Source organism: Lepisosteus platostomus, chromosome 15 (assembly GCF_059453375.1).
Source record: "Lepisosteus platostomus isolate fLepPlt1 chromosome 15, fLepPlt1.hap1, whole genome shotgun sequence".
Lineage (NCBI taxonomy): Eukaryota > Metazoa > Chordata > Actinopteri > Semionotiformes > Lepisosteidae > Lepisosteus > Lepisosteus platostomus.
In genome coordinates, this window is record NC_142625.1 from 15,058,628 (window position 1) to 15,085,630 (window position 27,003).

At 42.0% G+C, this 27,003-nt stretch overlaps 1 protein-coding gene across 1 annotated transcript; it reads left to right on the forward strand.

Moving 5' to 3' along the window:
- Positions 1-276: 276 nt before the first annotated feature.
- On the forward strand, positions 277-25,805 carry ada (adenosine deaminase). Its single transcript, XM_088607987.1, has 11 exons — positions 277-583; positions 6,267-6,328; positions 7,008-7,130; positions 11,228-11,371; positions 13,160-13,275; positions 15,285-15,409; positions 18,134-18,205; positions 19,499-19,600; positions 22,807-22,874; positions 23,022-23,151; positions 24,105-25,805. Exons 1-11 carry the CDS (start codon positions 539-541, stop codon positions 24,207-24,209), a joined length of 1,092 nt encoding a protein of 363 aa, XP_088464113.1. The 5' UTR covers positions 277-538; the 3' UTR covers positions 24,210-25,805.
- The last annotated feature ends 1,198 nt before the right edge of the window (positions 25,806-27,003 follow it).

A 27,003-nucleotide genomic window follows, 5' to 3' on the forward strand; every position in this document is an offset into this window, starting at 1 on the left:
GCGAGTGGGAGGTTGGGGACTCACCGTGCAGCAATCCAGACATCAATCACCGAGAGAGCCTACCTGTGTTCTCCCAACACGTTAGCATTCTCACTTAAAACCATCCCCCGAATGCTGTGGAATAATAAATAACCAAAGATCATTGGCACACGTTATCTTTCTTTGTCTGCACAGAGCGGGTAATCATTCGGATTATGCTAAACCCTTTCTTTCCCCACGCGTGGTGGTTCCGACGGCTTGAAGACCAATTTAATCTGGCTGCGGTCAGCGCTCTCGCCCATGCCCAGCCCGGCTCCCACAATATTGAAACAGATCAATAAAGGTTCAGTGCCGAAGTTCAGGAAAGAAAGCCATACTCGCTCTCTAAGCGGTCGGGGGGGTGAGGAAGGCGTGTCCCTGGCGCTAGATATGTATTTATCAGCAATACGAGAAGGCAGACAGGCTGGGTTGGCGGGCTGCAGGCAGTGAGCAGCAACACACAGTTTGTCTTCTGAATTGTAGTTTCAGCCAAGTCAGCGATACTTCCCGCGACTGCAATATGGCAGAGAGCAACAGCCGGCAAGCCGTGTTTGACAAGCCCAAGGTAAGCGGGGAAAGAGAGCGCAAAAAGAGCTGTCCTTCTTGTAACGGTATTGTTGCTGCTCGAGTAGACTTTTCCGTAAGAAAGGAGCTCTGTGCAACTACAGAAAACCACGGGACCTGCACGGCGAACTTGAACTCTGCAAAGTTGTAGCGTCTCGGTCTTTGTAAAACCAGGAAAGCAGCAAAAACAAAATGAATGCATTTATTCTGAGCTTGCTGTCAATGATACAAAAACAACAACAACAACAACAACAACCAGAGCCTTAATATTTGATTGTTATTATTGACAGGATTACGACTGTTATAATTATGCGTCCCAGTTGCAGGAAAAAAAAATGACAGTGGACGGACGGTTTCTTTTATTGTTGATGTTGGTGTGTAAAGTACATTTTGCACTGGTGTTGTTTTGTCACGGTGCCTTATACTGTACACATGCATTCAAATACTGGCGGTCGTTTGTCGTACCCTATTTCCTTTTCGTTTAATCTGTTTATATAGTGTGGCTGCTTAACCAGTATCTAAAAAAAATATTCCGCTGGAGAAGGGGAAAACCTCTACAGATCATTTTCACGTCAGTTTCTTGAAATGACCAGCACTGCAGCCACTCACTGCAGCCATATCGGTTTTCAGATCGATCAGTAATACATGCAGTAGCATCTTCGCGACTAGACCCCCCACCCCTCCCAGAGAATATGCGCTGCCTTTGAATAGCTCTGCCTGAGACTCGTTTAATAATTAAAAAATAATCCCCCTGAACAGAAATAATGTGTTAGAATTTCGTTTTTAATAATCATTCCATTATCAAACACATACACTGAAATGAACGGTGGGAAAACCCCCTGTACTAAATGCATTCATCTGATGGAAGCCATCCGTTTCAATAACTTTCTTCGGTCTTAAAAGGAATTAAAGTAATGGTGGATTATTATCAGTTCTGTATTTATTGCTTTTTTTTTGTCTTAATCTAATATTCATCTGATATTGCTATAATACCCGAGAAGACACTTGGCTAAGATTTCGAGCTCGATTTATACATCCGGAAAATAAAGTTTGGGCTGTTTCGGTTTTGATTTACAGTAGATCGGTGGCCATCTAGGCTTGTTTGTATTTTGCGTACCTTTGGATATATGTCAGCTGAAAAACCAACTTTTTGAAAAAAGGCCCGTCAACCTTCTTGACTGGTTGGTGCAGATATAAGCTGTTTTTTTTTTTGGCCTGGTCCCATCAACTTAATAATTAAGGCGGTGGACTGAAAATGAAATAAGAAAACCATTTTAAAAAGTAATATCAATACGAATCGGAGAAAACAATTTCTTAAACATCTTGAAAAGATGACTCGATGAGCTATAACCACAGGCACATTTCACATAAAATAAGGAGTACCTAATGTTGGATTACAGTGCTTTTAATAGTGAATTGTTGTAGACTTCAATAGTATTCAGTGAAACTTTTCAAGGGCTTGGAAACAATATGACACAGATGAACCTCTCCACCCACACAAAGGAAAGAGGAGAGTACATCAGATGGTAAACTAATTTGGTTTCTTCGGTGCCAGATTAGGGCAGCTCAGAGACACTTCTGGCTTCTCCAAAGAATTCCACAGATGCATGACAGAAGAAGCCTCACTTGTTCTTTGGAACTTTTTCAAATAGAATATTTAAGAAATGCGTACAGGAGAGCTCAGCCTGTGAAAAGCTGCTGGTTTTGACCACAGAAGCTCTATACAGTGTGATGCAGCTGACTGTTAAGGGCTACATCTTCGCAGAACAAGAACATCTATTCATGTCTAAAGCACCTGTTAATTAATAGCCTGTACAGAAAAAAAGACTTAATGATGATAGTGGAGCAAGTGTTCAGGAGACTGAAACAGATACTAAAACACAACATCTCCAGTATGAATTTTGTTTGATACACATTGAAGTGTCTCATTCCGAAGAGTGGGAATGCATTTTCGTGCAGTTGTGCAAATGAGAAATTTGAAATAAGGCACCTTAACTCTCTGATGCTCATAAAATCACGAGTAGGATCAAATTTTGTCTTCTGAGAGGAGGTCCTAGTAAAACAGCCCCTGCATCCTATGGACATCCTTGTCCATACATCAGCCACACCTAAAGTGGACATAACAGCCTTTCTGCTTCATCCTGAAATATGCTTCTACCTTATTTCTATGCATGCCCTTCAGTCCTGGACACGGTGTCTTTCAGAACTTCTTTCTCATTAGGGGATGGGACTCTTGAAACTGGGTTTGTTGCTTACAGTGATACACTCCATAGAATTATACATTGGGGCAGCACTGGGCCCCAGGGTTCACTTCCAGACCTGGGGGTCTATCTGCATGGAGTTTGCATGTTCTCTCCATGTTTGTCTGGGTTTCCTCCAGGTGCTCCGGTTTCCTCCCACAGTCCAAAGACTTACTTTGGAAATCGGCTCTGGTGTGTTTGTGTCTGTGTGTGCCGTGCAATGGACTGGTGTGTCATCCCGGGTGTACCTTGCCCTGTGCCCCGTTGCCTGCTGGGATAGACTCTCGCTCTTCCTTGGCCCTGTATGGGACAAAGCAGTTAGAAAATGGATGGATGAATCATACACCATAGGAAGGGAAAGGTTAACACTGGAGGCAAAGAGTAGAATTACACAAGGAAATCTCCAGCAGAACAGTTTTCAAAGAACATGGCTTTTACATTTTACCCTTTGCCCCTGTACTTCACACTTTGTGATATATTAGTCATTTGTTACCTAGCAGAACAGCAAGACGATATGGAAACAAAGCATCTTCCTTGAAAATACCCCCAGTGTTTCCAATGCAGACAGATAGTCCCTTTAAATTGTTTATAGTAGAAACCATCCATAGCTAGGAGATTCACTTGAAATCTTTGGACTCTAGTCCAATCAGAGCCTTATTGTACTTTACTGATCACAGACACACAGAACCCCTGCCTGTGCAGTGTGAATTATTATTGGGAACATCAAGCTTTATCTTTCATTACATTACACTGACAGATAGTACACAATGGCTGTTTCTCTTAACAAAACATCTCACAATGTGGAAAACAGAACAGCTTTTCTGCAGTTACTTTACCATTAACCATTCACCAAAGTTTTGTGAGCTGGCAGTCAGAAATGCTTTCTATCTTTGCACATAAAGCCACATTCTCTCGCTTTTCATCGAGCAGTCACTGAAACCTATCCTGATGCATGAAGGAAATGCAACATAGGGATGTGATCAGTTATTGGATTAAAAAACAAAACTAGCTATCAAGCAAAATGAAAGAAAATGTGAACAGAAATACTGGTCAAAGAATTGAGCCCTTCCTGAGGGATGTTCCGGAGAGACTACTGTGGAATTTTCTGATATTGCTGTGAGATATCTCACCACTTGTCCTGTGCAGCTGCAGTCTATGGGAGAAAGCTGGCCCGTCACAGCTGAAACCCATGGATGACATTGTCGAGTTGGTCCCATGGAGGTTTCTAAAATGCGTCCTGTGTCTCACCAAGCTATTTTCCTGGTTTCTCTGGAGCTGATTATTAAAACAGGATTGTCGAAATGGAACATCTCGCTCTCCAAGAAACTTTGCACAGTGACAACAGATTAAGTCAACAACAAATAGGCAGTCATCATTACATTTTTCACTTTTAAAAATTGCATTTTAATTTAATCTACATTTAAATTAAACAAAAAAAAACACATTTTGGTTACAGATTCTTATTCCGCTCAAATACAAAACACTAAGCAGCTACAGTTTTATAGGAAGCTAGATGACTTGAGTTCAGTATATTGCTAACCCATTAAGATATTAATAGAAACCTTATTTACATTTTCATTCTGTATCAGAACATATTTTTGTGAATATGGAATATGCATATTCTTCCAAGAAGAAGAACGCTGTTCATATCTTAAACTGCTGTTGAAATACAAAAAAGGAATACATGTGTCACAAAGTGACTGGTAATAAGATAAAAGTCATAACTTACTCCTCTTGTGTGAGACCATCATTCTTAAATGCTTGGTCACTGTAGTGAGTTGTTGGTGTCTTATACTGGCAGACTCATTTGGGATCAAGGTACATAAAAACCAGTCAGTTCTGTTCATTTTTACAGATTCCTGCAGACACTAACTTTATATTTGTTTATCTATAATTCTTGGGAGATGTAGGGCTGTGAAAATGTCTCCTAGTCTTATCCTTGGTAAATTAAAATGAGCGAAGACCGTGGATGTTGAATTTTAAAATGGGTAAAATAGTGATCTGTGGTGTAACGGTAACTTCCTGTATTGTTGCTGCGGTAACATGGTTTCTGAAAAGTTCCATCAAAGTCTCTGAGCTACAATGCACCTCTTACTGGAGTCTTGGGGCAGTTTTATAAGCCAGTCTAAGGCAACAATGGATAGTCTTTCTTCCCTGTGGAGAAATATTCTTTAAACGTAGCTGAAAACAACAGGAACTGGAGAAGATCCAGTAATGGATAAAGTGGTCAACACCCTTCAGCCTTAATAACAGCTTGGATCTATTGAATGGAAAGAACTACTGTTCTTTTTCCGAGTTAGATTTAATGCAGTTTTGGTGTTAGTAAAAATGACGCTAGCACACTTAAAAACTTACAGAAATCCAGAAAATACTATAACCACTAGCACTACCTGAAAATATGGCTGCTCTCAGTATCTACTGAGAGGCATTAAAAACACAACAAACAAGTACTCAACCAATAGCACTATAAATGCCTCTCAGTAGGTGTAGCAGGCCAAGAATCAGGAAACAACAGTTATTAAAATGTTTGGAGGGAAACAAGTACATAAAAAGTGTTGCCGTATAGTTTCTCTGTGATCATTCTTTTAGCCTCTAAATCAAAATCAAAGGTGTGAGAGTGCATATTTTGGTGAAAACGTACGTACTTGAAGGAATCTATAAACCACTTCAAAAATGAACTCTGGATCGTACATACAGTTTGGCTCTTTCCTTGACCAATTTTACATTCGTGGCAAACTATGTGCACAGTAAGGGGCAAATGGGAAATTTGGCAAGGATGCTGGGGTAAAATTGTGGCTTTTCACATGATAGGTGGTTATGCCTACCACTGTGCTATTGCAGACATTAAAAAGACTGTGTCACGTGAAAGCTACCACAAAGAGATCAAATGGAAATAATGCAACACTATGCCTTAAGAAAAAAAACACTTATTTTGCTGTTTTAAACCAATAGAAAGACTGAAGACATTTTCCAAATCATATCTTCGATAGAAAACAGAGGTGGGATGACAGTGTTTAAAAACTTTGGCATTGTCCTTCAAACTGACAGACAGTTGCACCTGCACTTTGATGTTAACGAGAATAAAAATGTCACTGTGAAATGGAAAAAAAATGTAAATGTGAAAAATGAAAAGGTCTTTCCGATGTACATTAATCTAATAACTAGGGTGAATGCATAACGGTGTTTATTTAGGGGTAACAGTATTCCTCAGTGACCTTTTCCAAACATATGCTCTACATTCAATTTCATATTTTGTTTTCTCTTTGTTCCAGAATTACAAGAATTACACAACATTCAGATTGTATTTGGCTAGCCTGTCTGGGCCAGCTACAGTTGTCCCTGCTTGAAACAGGCCCTGATGGGAATTATGTTTTCTCTGTGATATTCTGGAAGCTAGCCAGCTTGGTGAAGATAAACAGCAGCTAAACCTGTTTTACCCCGCAGGTAGAGCTACATGTGCACCTTGACGGAGCCATTCGCCTGGAGACCATTCTTGATGTTGCAAAGTGAGTCTGCAGCCTGTTTGTGGTCAGTTGTATGAGATTGTCTCATGTTTTTAGGCATCCTTGTGGACACACGCCCCAAAGCAGCTGCACAGACTACAGTAGCAGATGCTATTCACTGTCTGTCTACTATGCAGTTTTGACATTTCAAAAATATTTAAATAACAGTTAATATGCAAGCAGATGAAACTGCTTCCTCAGCAGATGTTGGGTTATACCATCTTCACTGTTAATGCAATTTTTACATTGTTCTTTTCTACATATAGTTCGAGTAGGGTTTACATAATGTAGTTGACCTGCTCAGGTGACAGTATTGTAAAACCTGTGCACCCAGTAGCGATGTATTTTGTTTAATGTACAATAGGGACCTTGGAGAACAGTTGTTGTGGACAATGACATTAGACACTGACCGGCTTTTGCCAGCTGTGTGCCATGTCCAACAAAGTCAAGCCATCGTGGACACAGAAGATCGCATGACCTGGTCCAGCCCTGTGTCTGTGTCCTGCTGTCCTGTGTTCCGTACATCTGTGGATCAAATGTCATCGCTTCACGGTGCACAGTTTCCATGATGCAGCTATTTGGCATTAGAAGCACTTTCACTCTATACAGTGTAGGGATTTGGAATATGTCACGATAGACTAATTTGGCCTAAATCTTGTCCTGTTTTACTGATGCCTTCTAGGAGGCGGAATATCCCGCTGCCAGCGCAGAATGCGAAAAACCTTCAGAAGATGTTCACCATGGAAGAGCCAGGCACCCTCACGGAGTTCCTCAAGAAGTTTGACATCTACATGGGCGTCATCGCGTGAGTGTGCGCCGGAGTGACCGCCTGACCTTCCCTTTCGGGATAATTCCCATCAAGACCCTGCAGGTCTGCTCACATACCGGGATGGAAGCAGGTTCGAGGAGAACCGTGCTCTTCTCTCTTAAAGTCCTGTGTGCATGTCGTCCTGTCCGTACAGATTGGCCCAACGTTTTGCAGTTTGGAGCATCAGTTAAAGGGGAGCTGCAGTCCCGGTTTCTCAGACCAGTTATTAAATCTCGGCAACAAAATCAATTTGTTGACGTTATAGAAAAACGTTACGAATTTCAAATTCAGCACAAAATTATGAACTTTGTGAAAGTACTGTAAGTCGCCATATTGTCGCAAACTCGCATTCAAATTCTGACAAATTGCGACGCGATGCGGCCCCTCCTGCTCACTAGTCACCGCAATGACTAATGTACAGGCAAATAAGTACAGGATGTGCAGCAGATATTTCACCGCAGAAATGTCCCAAAGTAAACTGCAAGTTAACGAGTAAGTGGTATTTATCAGCAAAATTGAAAGCAATTGGACTAAAAGAGATGTACTGTACAGTATTCACAATACTGCTTGTTTACAATGTAATAAGGCTGCTTCAACAGGAAGTTCTGTTGTCTCGTTTTGAATCCCAAAACATGGCGCAGCGCATACCTGGAACTTTAGTCTATTTTGTGATGGAAATTGTAGGTTTTACAAGTTACTATGTACATTTTACTTTTGTTGTGGTTTGAAATGCACTTATCAGTGCTGATTCTTACTAACCCCGAAATATAAAAATAAAAAATAAATATTGCAGTTCCCCTTTAAGGTTCTGAATTCATAACTGGAAGGTTGTAGGTTCAGATCCTAAGTAAAGCGATACTGTCGTACCTGTGAGCAAGGAACTTTTGCAAAATGCCCAGTTACATAAATAGGTACAAATATACATTGCTTTGGATAAATTAATAATAATGTGTTATAGGTTTGTCTTCGACTGTTGTATTTAGATATTTGCAATGTAGCTCGGTCTTCTTTTTGTTCTAATGCATTCGCGATGAGATGCTGTCTGAAAAAACTTAACACAAGTTGAGACATTCTGGGTGTGGCATTGAAAGTAATTATAGCATTGCATTACTATAATTTATACTGTGGTATTATAGTAATGTTCCCTTTAATGACAGTGCCATATGTTTTCTCTTTTTTTCCCCACTGAGAACCTGGGTGCGTTCCAGAAACAACTGTTTTCACAGCCATTGGCGCAGAGCACCACAGTGTACAGAAAGGCTCTGAATGAGTGTGTTACCAGATCTAAGTCTGATCTCAAAGCAAGTGGAAGACACCATTGTTACTGCTGTCCATGTGATGTGTCGTCAAAACTACCAGGTTACAGAGTTGTAGGATGCTTTGTTTCTCGTTGATCCTTTGCAAGTAGATCAGAATGGATGCCAAGAAACGTCAAGCATGTGCTGACCACACATTTCTTTTCCTGAACCACAAGTAACAGATCTTGTGATGTGTAAGGTGTGAGATACGGTGATATCAGCTCCCAGGATTCCCAGTGGGCGAAATCTCACCCGCGGACTGGTCGGCCGTTTGGTGTTGCAGACGTCTCCGTCTCCGTGCTGTGCTGCTTGGGGCTGAGACAAGCTCGAGTGGGGGCAATCACATCTTTGCCGGGGATGATCAACACGCAACGTGGTGATGCCCTGACTCCAATAAGTTAGAGGGGGAGAGAGCAACAGTTCTTGTAGAATAGAAGGCTATAGAGGTGACATCAGCTCCTCCCCTGACCCCCAATCTCCTGCAGTTAGCGCCATCGGTGTGTGCCATGCTACTCAGGCATGGGATGATGTTGTAGAGAAATGGCACTCAGTTCCCAGTTGGGTTCAAGCCCTGCAAAAACCCAAAGGAAATTGACAAACAAGGGTGAAGAGCATTGCTTCTCACCCATGTGGCCTACCTGCAAAAGACTAAGAAGATGAAACAAAGCAGGCTACAAATGCTGGGTTGTTTTTAGACTTGGGTGTTTGAGTGCACCTTGTACACAGGATACCTAATCTCCTCTGCTGTTTTCCTCAATTCCGGGGCTCAGAACCTTTCGAGCCATCTTCCCTGAGTCTGCAAAGAGGGAGCAATAAGTCTACCTCATTTAAATCCACACAACTGCAAACCTCTGTTATTGTACGTGTCTGGGTGACAGAGGGACAGAGGCAAATGCAATAGTATCTGTAGTAAAAGAACCAGCACCGTGAGAGATTTTAATTTGAATTGCTGCTTAGAAGACTGTGAAAGAATTTGACCCCAAGACTGAATTAAAAAAAAAAAAAGATCTTAGCCAGGACTGGAATATTGGAATGAATTACTCAATGGTGTTTAATAGCTCTTTGGGAACAGGAGAGGCAGATGTCTGTTTAATACTTCACTTCGTGTTCCTGGCAGGACTGTGCATGTAGGCCACGTCTGTACTGGCATCAACGAGACCTGGCTCAAGCAGGCAAGTCCCACTGAGGGCTTGGCTTTGAAATTGCTTCATGATTTAGTGAATGGAGTTAAATCTGTTGCAAAGGTAAAAGACTATTTCGCAGCACAGCCCCGAAAAATCCCAATAACAGTAACTGCGGAATGAAAGAATGGCCTACTGTTGCTGCACAACGGCTAACAGTAATGCTGAATGAAGTGGTCTTTATCAAAGGCCTTGAATGCCCACTGTTTATCAGGGCTGATGTTCTCAGCAATAACACAGGGAACCTGCTAGCTGTGCTTATCTCACATAGGACAGCCATTCAATAAGCATTCACTGGGGTTTGCTAGAAGGGTTTCCTTTTTGCAGATCTAGGTTGGAGGTGGCAAAACAAAGCCTATTTTTATGTTGTTTTCTTGATACGAGGTCCGGTCCAACACCAGTTAATTAGCTTTATCTCCTCATTAAATATAAATCAAGCCAGAGAGGGAAATGTTGTTCAGTGGTGCTAAAAATAAAAAAGCATCACACTGCTTCGCCACAGCATCATGTGCTGGCTTTAGGGTTTCCCCTCTGGGCAGTGATATTCAAGAAATGTTATCTGTTTCAAGGAATTCTTCTGGTTCCCTTTAGAGTTTACCTAGTCATTTGGGTTACTAGAGGAGCAGAAAGAAAATACTCAGGGTTCACCGAGTGCAGCAGAAAATACTCAGGGATGTGGATTTTTAATGTAAAATTCTCACTGGCATTTTATTTTCTTTTATACGTTTTTATTTGCAAAGAAAATCAGGTAAACAGCCAGATTGATTGAAATAAACAACACCTTGCAAAAGATTGCCATGGTAACTGAATACTATGTACCCATCCTTTTTGAAACGTTTACTCCACATGTTCGCTTTACTGTAGTTCCTGCACTTTAGAGCTTCATGCTTCATGTACTGTACTTTATAAAACACGAAACAGGAGCTGGGGAAACCTGTTGACTTCATAACGCATCCAGAACAGATCTGCAAATTGTCTGGCTTCTTGAATGTCCTTCCTTGTAGAGACCTTCAGTCAGAGGAAGTCAGAAGTGGCCTTCAGGCTGCAGAGAACAACATGCCCATCAGGGACAGAGGATAATGTGTTTCCATCAAAGAAGAGCCCTATCATTTCATACAGTGCACGTTGTATATGAAATTAATTTAGAGGTGTTTAGAAAATGGATGAATGGACAGATGCTTGATATTGCCATGAAAGTGTCAAGCATTTTGTTTTAAACTGGCTTGTGTTTTCAGCTTCATACATTTAAACAGATTAACGTATATCTTTCTTGTATGATCAATGGCTCCTATCCGTGTTGCTCTCCCATTACCCTGAGCTGGATAAAGCAGTTACTGTAGATGTTGGATGGACAGATAAAAATAATAGTACTTTCATTTAATGTCTTTAAATTATGAAATCTAAAATGTGTGACACGTGTAAAGCAATCCTTCTGTTGTATACATGTGTTGTGAGATGTATTTAACTAGAGAGTTTAATTATCATGTCACACTCATCCTTGATAATGACACTGTGAGTGACAGAAGCCCATCGTCCACTGTTACTGGCCCTGGGGTTGATAAGGGTACGCAGGATGTTTCTGAGATGTATTTCTCTGGTTTTCTGTCTTTGGCAGGGGTGACAGGGAAGCTATTAAAAGAATAGCTTTTGAATTTGTGGAGACCAAGGCCAAAGAAGGGGTGATATATGTGGAAACCAGGTACAGCCCCCATTTCCTGGCAAACTGTATGGTGAACCCCATCAGTTGGAACCAAACACCGTAAGTTGTGGAGCTTTCATGCCGTGCTTGTGAAAGTCTGTGGCAGTGGACCTAATAACTTTACTCTCATGTGTCCTTGTTGACCAAAAAGGCTTTGTCTACAATTATTATTTTTTTCAGAGCACTAAGAAGATAAGGACAAACTTCCAGTGTTGCCACGGTTACAATCCAAACATATTTAAGAGGTGGCAAAGGGCATTTTTGTATTCACTTAGTGAAGTCATTCCTTGTTTAATTTAATCCAAGTAGAAAAGCAATTTCAAAAACGTACAGCATACAGCCAATTATTCCTTGCCTCCTTCCTGTCCTTGTCATATCAAGGAAAATAAGGAAGTAAATCAGGTGCCTGATTAAATCAAAAACTCGACTGAGTCATGCAAATTACTTCCAGTTTCACATGACAAACTCAGTACTAAATGGCGAGCTTCTGTTATGTAGAATGAAGAAAGTTTAACAAGAAATTCCGTCAGGTTTAATTTGTGAAACTGGTGAGAAAGTAGAAGTTTTCATTTAAATTAGACCCTATACTATTATTTGTTGTTCATAGATATTTTAGAGAACACAATGGATGTGTTTTTTTTACGTTTTGCTTTCTGAAGAGAAGAAACCACTGTACTTCTCTTTGTTCTATTGTGTACCCACATGAATGCTAACGAAAGGCGTTTTCAGTTCTTCTCCTGAAACCCCAAAACCCATTGCAATGATGAATGTGCCATACTTTGACTATGTACACTCACAGGATGTCAACAGGAAGTGGGTACAGTATAGAATAAGCGAGAATCAAACTGTGTACTGAAAGGAAGACATCTTCTTTAATAAAAACACTGCATAGCGATAACTGTCAATGGGCTCTCTGGTACTTGAGTCCATGGTAGACAGTTTAGAGAACAGCCATCAGGAAACTCACTGATCTAAAGAACAGAATATAACTGACAGATTGAAGTAACTATGCCTCTTTTTTTTTTGTTTTGAACTTCTGGGTTCTCTATAACCATGAGGTGTTGGTATACATAATAAACATTTCTAAAAAGGTTATTAAAAAGGGAAAACCAGTTGTTTCAGGCTAGACAGTAAAAATGATCCTCAGGGTACAAATGGAAATTCAAAATAGATTTCAAACTGAAAAAATAGAAGACACAAAGATAATGTCTGCAAAAAACCACCCCGTCAAGTTGTTACCAATTTGTTTAGGACTCTTCAACACAAATATGGATTAGATTCTAGGAGCTATAGACTATTAACATTCATTCTTGCATTTAAGAGCCTGTCGCCTATTACTTTTTGAGAGCCCAACTGATTTAATGAAGAAGTGGACATTAAAATGTAAATAGTGTGGAACTTCATGTATTTTACACAAGTAGACCTACACTGTACATTTAATGGCACTTTACAGCATCATCACATTTTCATTTGTGTTTGAAACATACAGATACAGAGTTATAAGGAGAGCTGTGTTAGTTGTAAATAAACATTAAACTTCAAGTTCTAAAACCAGGCGTACAAAGTCAGCAACGGATATCCAGATATCGTTTTTTTTCTTTTGTCATTGATGTACATTGTTCAAGGAGTATTGAAGTCAGACGGTTTTTTTTTCTTCCGATTTTATTCATGTTTGCATTCTGCCCAGTGCCCACGCTTCTAAGTTGCCGAAATGAAGAACTTTAGGTGGTCGGGGCTGTGTGGAAACAGGGCCCAGCAGAGATTGGCATGTCAGGAGAGGCTGAGGTGGCAGAGCGTGGGCTCAGGGGGGATTTCGCAGGCTGATGGGCTTTGTCTCTCTTTCCGCAGGGGTGACGTGACGCCCGATGACGTGGTTAATCTGGTTAACCAGGGGCTGAGGGAAGGAGAGCAGGCCTTCAACATTAAAGCCAGGTCCATTCTGTGCTGCATGCGTCACATGCCAAGTAACGTACTGCTCACCTCTCTGCGTGGCCGTAGCCCGCTGTCTGTGTGCCAGGGAAAGAAAGAGCCCCTTCACACTGCCCTCACCCCCTGGGGTGGCACCTGCCCCGGAGTAACCAGGCACCTCAATCACTGGCAGGCTTTTCGGATTGCCTCGAAACTGAAATCAATTGCATACGTTCAAAGGAAAAGACAAGAGACACGCGTCTGCTCCTCTAAAATAAATTTCTGTGCACGTTAAGCACCAGTTCTGAACTAAATTAACATTGTTACTGATTTAGAAAAGGCCATATTAAAATATGATCCCCCTAGTAAAATAGATGTTATTTTGTGTTCACATTTATACAGTACATACTCCTCGTGTTACCTAGATTTTGAACTTGCTGTTGCCCTCAGTTAATTGTCTCTTAATTTGCTCTAGTTACTTGACCTGGAGATCAGCTTTAGTTTAGTTGTAGTTGGAGATCAGCTTTAGTCCAGCTCTGTTGCACTGATTTGTTTTTCTACTTCGGAGACAATCTGAGAAACCTGCCAAGAATTAAGCCTGTTACTCTGATGGAAGTGGTAGTTGTGTTTCTTCCCCAGATTTGAACCTCACAGCTGGACAGAGTTGCTCCTTCATTGCCAGCTTTTTTTTAAACTACTGACTAAAAACATCTGGTGTTACAAATGGATTGATTTTGCCAAGAATTTTTTAATTTAAAAGTGGTAAATTACTCTAGTTACATTTGTGCGATATATATATATAATGTATTGCAACCGAATATAACTATATATTGTATATATACAACTATATAATTATATATTGACAGCAGATGTGAAGAATTGCATGCATACAATGTATATATCTAACACAAATAGTTATTTGAATTATGCAACCGTGGAGCAGTTCACTGCCATATAACATGTCACAGGGGTCTGTGAGGAGTGGCTCTTTGAAAGACTAAATATTCTGAATTGCATGCGATCATAAAACTGAAGATAGGAAGAACATAAAGCCAAAGTTGCACATTTCTGTGCTTTGGGCTTGACATTTCAGCTGTGGTCAGCAGGGTATTTAAATGTACTGTGTTTGGTGACCAAGTAAACTTTTTTCCCAGTGCTGATTACTGCAAACACCCCTGTGCACACAGGCACTGTCACTCAAGAGCCCCACGCTATGCAAGCGATATCGTCTGCCATACAGTTTCCAGATTAGCACCCAATACCTCTTTCCTAAAGCTGCAATCAGCTGTCATTCTGAAATACAGTATTTGGTTCGAAAATGATGGCAGGGTGTATTACTTGTAGTTTGGAGTAAGGTCTTTAATGTGGTTCATGGTGTGGCACCATACAAAAGCCTTGATTTTCCAACACCTTTGGATTTAGTAAAATATGTATTTGCGTTTTGAAAATAATTTACCTACATATAACATCAGAGGCTACAGAGACTCTTATAAATATTATCCGCACTAAATACAGATATCCATGTAATGGCGAATATAATTATCATTCTGTTTACCCATTTAGGATATACCACTCAAAGTCCCGTTTTCACACTTTTTCAGCGTTGTGGGTTTAAGAGATTTTTATTAGTTCATTGAGTAACAAGGGGACAGCACAGCGGCGTGTGGTAAGCATTGCTACCTGGGTGATGCCTCGTACCCGATACCTGCTGCCTGGGCATGGAGTCTGTATGTTCTCTCCGTGTTCACATAAGTTTGCTCTGGGCACTCCAGTTTCCTAACACAGCATACTGGTAGGTTATTTGGATTCTTGGAAAATTGACCCTGGCGTGAGTGTGTGTGTGTCTGCGTGTGGCCCTGCGATGGACTGGCGTCCTGCCCAGGGCGTACCCTGCCTTACCGAGATAGGCTCCCACGGCCCTGTAGTGGATGAAACGTTGGGAAGGATTTTTTTTTGTGTTATGCCCAAGGTTTCCTGCGAGATTGCCCAACCTCGGCACCGTTAGCTGGACATGTCCCGCAGCGCTGTGGGCGTCCCGTGACGGCTTGAACCCTGTCGTGAGCAGGTTGGTCCAACGAGGTGGTGGAGCTGTGTAAGAAGTACCGCGGTGACGGCGTGGTGGCCATTGACCTCGCGGGAGACGAGTCAATGGACTGCATATCCAACCAAGCTCACCGGGAGGCCTTCGAGGTAAGTCCCGCTACCAGGAAACACCGTGGGACGGCCCGATGCCCAGTTCAAACCGCTGTATCAGACACACCACTGAACCCCATCAGCGCAGCCAGTGAAGTCAGGCCTGTTGGATACTCTTGAGAGCTCAGGGGAGTGACCTCACTGTTAACAATCTGATTCTAAATGGCCAGCAGCCATATCAACCCTGCAACTCACACCTGGCAAGTACCTCCTGGATGGGAGTCCTCCTGGGAAAAAACTAAGGTTGCTGCTGGAAGAGGTGTTAGTGGGGCCAACAGGGGGCGCTCACCCTGCAGTCTATGTGGATCCTAATGCCAAAGTATAGTGGTGGGGACACTATATTGTAAAAAGACACAGTCCTTTTTTCACACTATACTGTAAAAAGACATGTAGAAGAAGTCAGATGAGGCTCAGAAGTATAAAGCAAGCACTCAGCTGTCTTCTGAAAGATCCCAGGATCTTAAAGTACCCTTCTTTCCGTCATGGAAAGTTTCAAGCAGGTACAGTATTCTAGCTACGCAGAACTCTTCTTAAGATGTCGATACCACAATGCCCTAGAATGCCCCTAGAACTGTTGGTGAATCACATCTCAAGAACCCCCTGGGCTTGTTTCAGGGAATCCTAGCTGCTATGCTTTTTTGTGAGCTCCTCTCCTCTCCTCTGGCACCAGAGTGACCAGTTTCAGAGCCCAGCTCCCTGCAGCCATATTTAAGCCACAAGATACTTGAGCCCTGTGACTGACGTGCTGGCACTGCCCACAGTGAAACTCGTTCGGAGCAGCAGGACTGTTTCAGGCACTGCACTCTCCAAGACTGTACAACTGTGTCAGCACTCATCCTTGTGTTTAAATGTTTGGAGGGAAGTCTTTCACAGAGAGGTATGTCACTGCTGGCAGCCTCCATTGGAATGATTCAACCAGCCACATTCAGGATGGGTCATTGCACCTGGCATTCTGCACAGTTACACTGTGTGCTGAGCGCTGCCACTTTAACGGGGTTAAGGCTGCTAATCTTGTCTCTTAATTGGCAGGGAGACATGAGTCAAGAATGGAGTTCGTGCCATAACTCAGAGGTTGTACGTTAAGCTGCCCAAAGCTCTTGTAGTGTTCTATCAAGGTGCAGTAATGAGGTGCTGAATCAACCCACATTTAGCTTAAGAACACAACCCGTCTTTACGTTCATTTGTCAAGTTCCTTTAGGCCAGCAGTGTTAGAATTTCTGCAGGGTGGGTTTTGGGTGTGTCAATCCTGGCCCTCTGTTTTTCTCTGTAATGTAACAAAAAAAAAATGATTCACATCCTCATAGGCTTTTCTTCATAGGGCAGATTTATTGTTTGTCTGCAGGACATGTGGCCAGAAAATAACTTGGAATTCTTGTTTGTTTCGGAAACGGCATGGACTGATGTCAGAGGTGTTTCTTTTTTCCAATGACATTTCCTGACCTATGTCAGCATTGCTCCCCCTTGGGTGACTGATCTGCGTACCCCCTCGTTCCTCCCTCTGTCGGTGCCAGAGCTTTCTTTGCTGACAAAACCAATCTGCAGCACCGTGTTTTCCTGTTATGGTAAATTAATTTCAGGATAACGAGGAGGCAAAAGATCGATGAGCAACCAGACATTGCTGACTCTTTAATAACTCTTTTCAGATCATAGAATAATAAATACAGTACTTCCCTTTTAAGATATTGAAACTAAGCCTTTTTTATTGAAGAAATAGGGAAGGTATTAAAAAGAGTAGTTTGTGAGACATACTGTTCTTTCATGGTAGAAAAAATTATACATTATGCGATCACCCTACAACCAAAGGCAGGATGCATTGTGCAGCACCAATATTTTTATCACAAGGCGCAGGAGTAATGCACACTCAGATCCATTGGCTGAAGACCTCCAGGGTGAGTCTTGAGTGAAAAGTTGGGAAGTCCAGAACTGAAGGAGCTCTCAGTAAGCCAGATGGACAGAGTTCACTGTTAGCTTTAAGCATCTGTGTTCGGAGGGTCCTGGACAGAGCTGTGGTCCTTAAACCCAAAACTAAAGTGGCTGAACTTGGTTAATAATAATAAAAATAATAATAATAATAATTTTGAAAATAAAAATTTCGATGAATAAAAGAAATCTTTTGAGGACAAATTTGTCATTAGCACCCCCTATGAATGTCTGCCTTTCTAAAGTCACTGGGTATTTAGTTTTCTCATGTCGTTTACCATGCTTTTGTGCATTTTCTTTAATTCGTTTCCCAGTTTGCTGTCCTTTGCTTTGATTTGCATGAAGGGGCTAAATCCAACATGCACAATGGCTAAGAGAGATCCTTTAAACACATAAAAAACTAAATATGAACCTCTGTTCTTAAAGTTGGAGGGAATTTTTAATCTGTAAGAAAAGCTTTATACAGTACATTGGCTGCATTTGGTCTCTTCTGGGCTTTGAAACTAAAATGTTTGAAGCATTCCTTTTTTGGTTTGTAGCGTTTTCTGGCTCAGTGTCATCATGTTTTTTGCATGACATCAGGAAAACAATTCAGTTTCCCTCTGAAATCCTGTGGGCAATAAGGTTCATAATTTAACCATTCCGAAAAATAATATATCTATCTGGAATTATAATCCATTTTTCTGAGTACAAAAAACAAAATCAGATCTTACTCGGAATACACATAACTAGTTGAGCGATAGTGATCGACTTGCTGTCTTTTCCAACATGACCTTGTGCTGTGTGCACTGTTATCTGCAGGAAGCAGTACGAAGTGATATTCACAGAACTGTTCATGCCGGAGAAGTTGGACCTGCTTCCGTTGTTAAAGAGGTGAGTGTTTATGAGCAGAGGTCTGGACCAGCCATTCTGGCAGATGAGATGATTTCTGAAACAGGTGGTTTCAGGGGGACAGAACGCAAACCAATAATAAATAGAAACTATAATAAACTAAACTATGATGATAACTTTTATTTATTACGCACCCTTTCCAAAGCTAAGGACGCTGTTCATCATGAATAAAGAAAAAGACAAGAAAAGTAAACACAAAAACAAGAGCATACAAGTTTTTACAAATTGACTGTGGGCAGTCAGATGTAGACCTCAGTAAAAAGGTAAGTTTAGACTTGAAAAGAGTTAAAGAACTTGTCTCTCGTAAAGTCTGAGGAAGGTCAGTCCGCAACACGAGCAGCGACAGAGAAGGCACAGTCACCAAAAGTCTGTGATTTAGTCCTGGGGACAGTGAGTGAAGGATCGGCCTCAGTTGAGTGGAGCCACAGAGTGTAAACATGGAGGAGCTCAGACATGTGCGATGGAGCCCATTGTGTAGAGTCTTGGAAGGAAGTAATGAGATCCTGTATTGAACCGTTACTTTATAGGCAACCCATGTGGAGAGTTTAGTGTAGGAGTGATATGCTGCCAGGATCTGGTGTGAGTACTGTACAGTAAGTAGTCCAGCTGCAGAGGTTTGAAAGTATTGCAGCTTGTTGAGAAGAGATTTAGGGCACCCATGGAGTAAAGACTGCGGGGAATGTCACAGCAGAGGAGAATTTGGTGCTTCTTCATTAAGTTTACTCATTCAAGAAGTTCAGGTGGTTTAAGGAAGGTCTATAGAATGTTTACAGCTTTGTTTACACCGCCTTAAAGAAAAGATATTGCTGCTCTGGAATCGGAACAGCTTCACCCCAGGGCTCAAGGGAATGGCCCACATCTACAGGCTGAAAGAACGGAACCTTTTTATTCATCAACAGAGAAGAGTGAGGGAACCCGATACAAGTATTCACAAATCCTCAAGCACACTGCCAAATTCATCTCTTCACAGTCAACAGTGAAACCCAAACCAGATGGCACAAGATGAAAGTGTGCTTTTAGAAACGAGAACAACTTCTCTACCCAAAAGAACAAGCTACCCAGTTGTCAGTGAAGCTGAAATCTTGGCTTCTTTTAAGAAAAGGCTGGATTAGATTATTGGATTATTAGGTTTTAACTACCAGACAGGCTAAGTGGCCTGCCCTTATAATGAGATGGGCAGGAAAGTGAAAAAATAACCAGAAACTTAACTTTCACTTCTTATTCATACGTTTTTCTTCCACTAAGTTTTATTTCGCTTTGCCGTGTTTCTTTCAGGCCGTGGAGGTTCTGAAAGCGGAGAGAATTGGACACGGCTATCACACGATCGATGACCCGGTCCTCTACCGACAGCTCCTCAAGCAGGATATGCATTTTGAGGTGAGAACCTTTATGCACAGCAACAAAGTCCCTCTGCAGTGCTTGGTCTGTGGCGACACACAGCACCTGACGTCTGATGCTGCCAACACATCACTTGTTTTTCTTGTTTTCAGTGGCCTGTACTTGTCTTTCTAGCCCCCTTTCTGAACCTAGATCCAACAAACTGGTCCCCTTTTGGGGAAGATTATACACTTGCATTCATACTTTCTCCTCTCAGTTACTCCTGGTTTTGGATATTTTCCATCTTAACTCTTAAGTCTCTTAATCAGTGGTCACTGGAGCATTAGACACAACTTGGCACCCAGTATTTAGTCTTCACTTCCTTAATTGCGATTCACTTTAACAGGAAACACCAGATTACTTTAGGTCTTAATGCCTAGCTTTCATCTTAACAACAAATGTTATACCTCAACTTCTCAAACTTCACCAAGTACCAGACCTTCATTAGCTACCACTAATTTTTCCAGTCTCTACGTTCTCCAGAGGATCCTGTTTGGCCAGGGACCCCACTTTTCTCAAATCAAAGCTGAGAACAAAACCATGGCCTCGTATAGGCTAGAGCACGGACATTTGATGGATTTGTGGCCTTAAATGACAGGGCTTAATATATTACATTCATCCATCCATTTTCTAACCACTTTATCCAAACAAGAGACTCCCTGGATGGGATGCCAGTCCATTGCAGGGCACACATAAGACACAAATGCACACACTTACACCAGGACCAGTTTTCCTAGAACCCAGTTCACCCAGCAGCATGTCTTTTAGACTGTGGAGAGGAAACTGGAACAGCCTGAGGAAACTCACTTGAACATGGGGAGATCATACCAACTCCACGCACACACAGTAGCACTCCAGGAACTGAACCCAGTCCCGCTAGCTCTGCGAGGCAACACTGCTTACCACTGTGCCACTAGGCTGCCCTTCAGTTATTAACCATGGTTTGATTTTCAGTGACTTCCTGACTCCTTACAGAAGGGAGATCACAGGCTGATCAGTGCTGTTGGTATTTACTGTATAGCATGAACCTCTACATAGCACAAAGAGGAGAGATTACATGTTTTCTATTCATTACATTAATCATTGCCATAACTGCAGGGGATAATAGCTTGTACATGTGACATCTGGGACACGGAGAATCATTATCTCCAGTCCAGATTCCTTACCCAATAACTGACTAAGCAAAGATAAAGCCCATGAGTGCCTTTACAAACAGGAGGAGTGCTGTGCTAAAGGTCTTGTAGATGTTTCCAGGAAAACTTTAAGTAACAATCCTAGCACACTGGGTCACTGGGCTGGAGATCAGATTCCGAGACGTGCTGTTGTGCTCCCACAGACACACTTGCCACTTGGTAGTTGTGAATCTTACAAAGCTGGATTTCAGAATAGGCAGCAAAGAACAGCGAGTACTGAATTTGTTTAGGTGGCTTATTTGTTACGTTAGCTAAAAGATTAACATACACTTTAATGGAAATATCAAAAACTATGTACCCACTTGTATCGTCTGGCTCTTTTGTTTAAAATTCCTGACATTCCTGACCTAATTTATTAATGATTAAGGAATAGCAATCTCCGAACACTGACATCAGAAAGCACTGGGCACAGTCTGATGGCAAACAGCTTAGGAAACAGCAAGGTTCCAGTCAGCTCACCCTGTGCACATCCAGAGGTTCATTTAAAGTTTCTCCAAAATGAGACTAATGAGGTCCTTCCACGGTCAGCAGAACATGCATTCTGGTTCGTTTATTACCATATGTAGCAATTAAATCAGGGAGATGGAATACGGTTGGGGAAGTATTGTGTGCTTCAGGCTCTGGAAGCGGTTCAGCTCTTGCCCACTGAGCGTATGAAGGATAATGGGAGGTGTGCAGTCAAAGGTCACCCACTGAAGCTACAGTCGGGTGAATGGTGCAAAAGCAAAAAGAAAATTTAACCGAGAATCCAAATTGACACAAAAGGAGGTTTTTGGGGGTGAAAATTGACATTTTTCTTAATCAGTGCCTGTGATGGCTAGGGTAGTATTAACAGCAGTTTTTTTTTTCTTCAATTTTTATGGTCAGCTTCTTGAACAAGAGAACATACAGAACAGAACTTCAAGTTCCTTCCTTTTCATCCAGTAAATTAAAACTCTAGTCTGATTGTTACAAAAGTATGAGAATAATTCAGAAAACAGCCAGCAGCCATATCACCCTGCAACTCACAACTGGCAGCCCTCTGAAGCTAAGAAGGTGTGAGCCTAGTCAGTACCTGGATGGGAGACCTCCTGGGAAAAACTAAGGTTGCTGCTGGAAGAGGTGTTAGTGGGGCCAGCATAGTGTTAGTGTGGTCTATGTGGGTCCTAATACCCCAGTATAGTGACGGGGACACTTTACTGTAAACAGGTGCCGTCCTTCGGATGAGACGTAAAAACCAAGGTCCTGACTCTCTGTGGTCATTAAAAATCCCAGGGTGTTTCTCGTAAAGAGTAGGGGTGTAACCCCGGCGTCCTGGCCCTTATCAGTAATGGCCTCCTAATAATCCCCGTCTATGAATTGGCTTCATTACTCTGCTCTCCTCCCCACTGATAGCTGGTGTGTGGTGAGAGTTCTGGCGCACTATGGCTGCCGTCGCATCATCCAGGTGGAGCTGCACACTGGTGGTGGTGGAAGAGAGTCCCCATTACCTGTAAAGCGCTTTGAGTGGAGTGTCCAGAAAAGCGCTATATAAGTGTAAGCAATTATCAATTATTATTATTATTATAATTCAGCTGCGAGACAGCTTGAGGTGTCGTTCAATGCCCTCTGGTGGTAGAAACAGGCAAAACCCGGTCCTTAGATGCTGAGGTTTATCTGCGAGTTACATCATGTTGAGGTTCTGCGGAGGTGACAGGGTGGTGTGGTAGCCAGCGCTTGCAGTCTCACAGTCTTGGATTTGGGGTTTGATTCTGGATGGTGACACCTTCCGTGTGGAGCCTGCATGTTAATCCTAGTGTTTATATCCATTTTACTTGGGTTTGGTTTCTTTTACATTCCAGACCTATGCTGGGGAGGGTAATAAAGGTCTCTAAATTGCACATCTGCCCTACAGTGGCTTCCTGTCCAGGATATAAAATAATGTGTGCCCAGTGCTTCCAGTATAGGTAACTATGAGCCTGATCAGGAATAAGTGACTTGTGCCTGAATTAAGGAGAGAAGAATTTTTAATTTGTTTTACATGATTTCCTTCAGGTGTGTCCAGTGTCCAGTAGATTAACAGGCGGCTGCCCTGCAGATTTCACAAAGCACCCTCTCCTCAGGTATGGGTTTTTATTATCCCAGAGTGACAAGAAACAACTTGGCACGTTCTAAAACGCATATCGTCTCAACCTCGTTCCATCTAAACTGGATCCTAAAAAAGTCAGCTGAGAATCATCTTCAAGCTGTGATCTGTTGTCTTTCTCCAGGTTTAAAAAAGACAAGGCCAACTACTCCTTGAACACAGATGACCCTTTGATATTCAACTCCACTCTGAACTCGGACTACAAGGTAGTGACGAAGTACATGGGCTTCACCGAGGAGGAATTCAAGCGAGTGGTAAGGAGTCTTGGTGTGGTTCTTCCTCACCCAAAGAGATCTCAGCTTAACCGCAAAGATGCAGTGAGTCAGAATATCTAGAAGCCTTCTGCATGATCGGTTCAGCCGGTCATCCATTTTGTTTATACACATAGTTGTGGTACAACAAAAAAAAACAAACAGGATTTGCGTTTCCTGCAGAAACTTCAGCATCAAGTTCCTAATCTTCAAACAGTGGAGTTTCACCAATTCTGGAATCAAAATAAGTTCAGTTTAATCTGATTTGAGGTGCAATACAAATCACATTGACTAATAGAATCACTTTTTATATTATTTTGTAGACAATGTTATTGACCAGTGATTAACAGCTGTGATGTGGTTTCTTAAGTGCATTCACATTTATATGCTGTATGGTCCTGGACAATTTTTCTATGTTTTGTTTCTTGGGTTAAGACTGTGGCTGCACTAAAAGTCACAATCATAATTGAAAAATCACATTTCCTTTGAAATAATTTGGGTAACTTCAAACCAGACCAATAATGTGCCATAACAAGTCCTGCAAAGTTATTTCAGAACTTAGGTAAGGTGTTTGAAAGAAACAAAGTATTTGAGAAACGCAAAGTATTTTGTCTAACTAGAGCTCGTATATCAGCCTACGATACTTCTCCAGCTCTTTAGGGTTTTTATAGTTTAGTGTAGCATTTTCTGTGCTTTTGGCATTGATTCCACAGGACAATTTGTTGTCTGCTTCATCTCTACTGGAGTTGGCAGAAGATACCTACAGTACACTATTTTTTCCTGTACTGGTTTTAACACACCCATCGCCATCGACTCAACAAATGATTCTTCGGGATGATCAGCTGAAAGGATTCATTCCTAAAACAAGAACAGAAAACCCACAGATTCACCTGGACGCTTCTCAGTTCCAAGGCATTAATAGAATCGCTTGCTTTCTTCCCTCATCTCTCCTGCAGAATCTAAAATCTGCGCAGTCGAGCTTCCTGCCGGAGAAGGAGAAGAAGGACCTGCTCAACCATCTCCACGAAGCCTACGGAATGGTGGAGTCCAGCGGGTTTTGAAGACAGAGCCGACTGCTTCCAAAAAAAGAACCATCCTAAACCTCTCGCCCTCACAACACCCCCTGTCCCACATACTGACACTTCTCCTTCAACACTGACTTCCCCGCTTCTCGGAGAACACTCACAACGGCAACCTCCTTCCAGGCCAAACCCAGGACCCAAACGGTTAAGGAAAAGGGCTTTGTGCCATTTCTCCTATACTGTGCCATTCGTTCAGAAAGCCCAGGCTTGCAAAGTAGAAAGCCTTCTGTCCCAGTTGTCATGAACAATCCCATGGTGCCATTTCAAATCCCGAAGGGGAAAACAACCCCCGTGTCCTGGCTAGATCTAAATTTCCCCGTGCAGTTGAATCGGCTCAGCAGTGCCATCTCCACCTCGGCAGCTGTGGATGTGAGTGGCTGGCGCAGATCCCCAGCGGTGGAAGAACTGAGCCCTCTTCTGCCTGTAAAGGGGCTTGCAGTCCTCAAGGATGACAAAGGGCTATACTCATGCGAGGTGTTAACCTGACGTTAGTATCATTAATGCCATGCGCTGCATGCAGTTGAGAATCGGAAGATGCATCTGGGGAAAAGCTGTCAAATGTTTTATACAAGACACTCAGCATTGCAATAAACATATGCTGCTGTCCACAGCTACACAGAACGAACACACAGTCCTGACATCCTGTATTAAAAAATGAATCTCTTTGTATTCTTTTACACAAACTTGACTAAACTGACAATGCTGCTCCCATTTGTTTTATTTAGAATGGGAGGGGACTATCTGTTTTATATTTTTATAACGGGGACAGCTTAGCTGCCACAAAGGCCTCATTAGCTAAAACATTATTTCAGGCTCACAGCAAACGGTACCACTTCTGAACACAATGGACTATGAGAAAGGTGATGTTGCAGGACAGCAGGAGATTGCCAATCCTGGGCTTTGAAGATCACATTTGAGCAGCTGTCTGGGGTCTCCTTACAGGAGGGGTCCTTGACTCCTGTCCCCAAGGACGGGTTCAGACCTATGTGGGTTAAAAATGCTTGAGATGGCCAATTTGTAGAAACCTGTGGGATTGTCACATCGGAAGACCAGGAAATACGTCACCACACTTAAAATCATCAACAGTTAAGAGGCACAAAGAAACAGGTTTGGACAGGCCAGGACAACCATTCGTCACGGGTCTTCTGTGCAGTCTTCAACGAGCATTGGAGGCCCCTGCAAATGCACTGCATGCAGCAGAAAAAGGGTAACAAGTACTTGTATGTTCCTTTTTTCTTCACATGCAGATATGACGAGTGTAGCTCTCCCTGCCCCTTGCTGGGATTTGATCCCAGACACCCCAGGCTCCCAGCAAGCACAGCGCCACTCCTCAGACAGCAGCTAACTCTGCCACACTGAAGGCCAGATCTACAGCCACAGCAGAGTTCCCCACAGTCTAGATATCGCGGGAGGGGTGGGGACACTTCTGTTAACTGGCTCAGCAGATGAGCCCCATTACAGACATCTTTTAGTTCAATTTTCTTTAACTGACATGTTCCCCCCCCCCCAACATTCAGCTGTTTTCCCTGTACGGAATGAGAACAAATAAACTTTTTGCAAGAGGTATGCAAAACATTTGCCGGGTTTTATTTTTGTCTTCTTCTCACACAGAAATCCCTACAGAAAGGTCAGGAAAGCTTCGGCTTCACGAATTATTCATGGTTAGCTTTGTCCAGCCTCCTGATTTCTGCTTTTAAAGACAGAAGAGATAGAATCTACGGCATAAGCACATGATTGTTATAAAAGTGGTTTGACAGTGACTAGAATAAGGTAAGGTGTAGGATACAGTATAAGTAGATAGCTTTTGAGGGACAGAGCGACAGAGCGAGGCTGAGGTGTGGTATTATAAACCAAAAAGCCATTCAGGAACAGGAGCTTCACACTAGTTCAGGGGTCTCAAACTCTGGTTCAGGGGGAGCCCAGACCGGTTAATCTTACGGTGTATAATCACTCTAAATTGCCCGTTATTTAAATCTTACGGGCACGTTTTAAACAAAATGATCGAACAAGTGTTTCAATGAAGGGATCATTTGTCCCTGAGGGTTGAATGTTCTGATTTTTGTTCCAATTGATCTGTAAATGACTTCATTAAACACAACACCTATTTAATTTATCATAGTTAAATGGTTCCAGACAAAGGAATTTGTGTTTTAAAATCTACCTGTGAATCCTGCTGGATTAGGGTTTCCCAGCATGAGGGTTAGAGACCCCCTGAAGTAGATGAACAGGGATTCATTAACTATGATTCGGGCTTATAAAAACATTCAAAGGGTGTAGTATTAAGAGTAAGGTACAGACCAGCAAATTCTTATAATGCAGCAAATGCATTGCAGGCTCATCATAAAATCAGGAATGCATGTGGAAAGGGAAATTTTCGTTTCCCACAGATTAGGATAAAACCATCAGGTATGTCAACATACCTGATGAAACTGAAGAGGCAGACATGGTTCTCCATTGCTTCCTGCTGAACAGAATGCCTATGAGAGTCTTGTTATACACAATTACAAAATTCCCTAAAGGCTCGCTCTCCTATGTGATTGTGCATTAAAGTGCACCACCTTTTGAAATTGCACAGTCTGAAACAAAGGTATAGACAGGTTCGATATGCAATCGGTAGAGAATACGGGATTATAGCTTGAAGATTTTATGTTTGAAGAACTGAACACATCTATCCCATGAATAGGCAAATGAAAAGTCAAAAAAGATGCTTTCATATCACAGAGGGGTATAAATTGCAATAATTATAATAATAATAATGGCTTACACTTATACA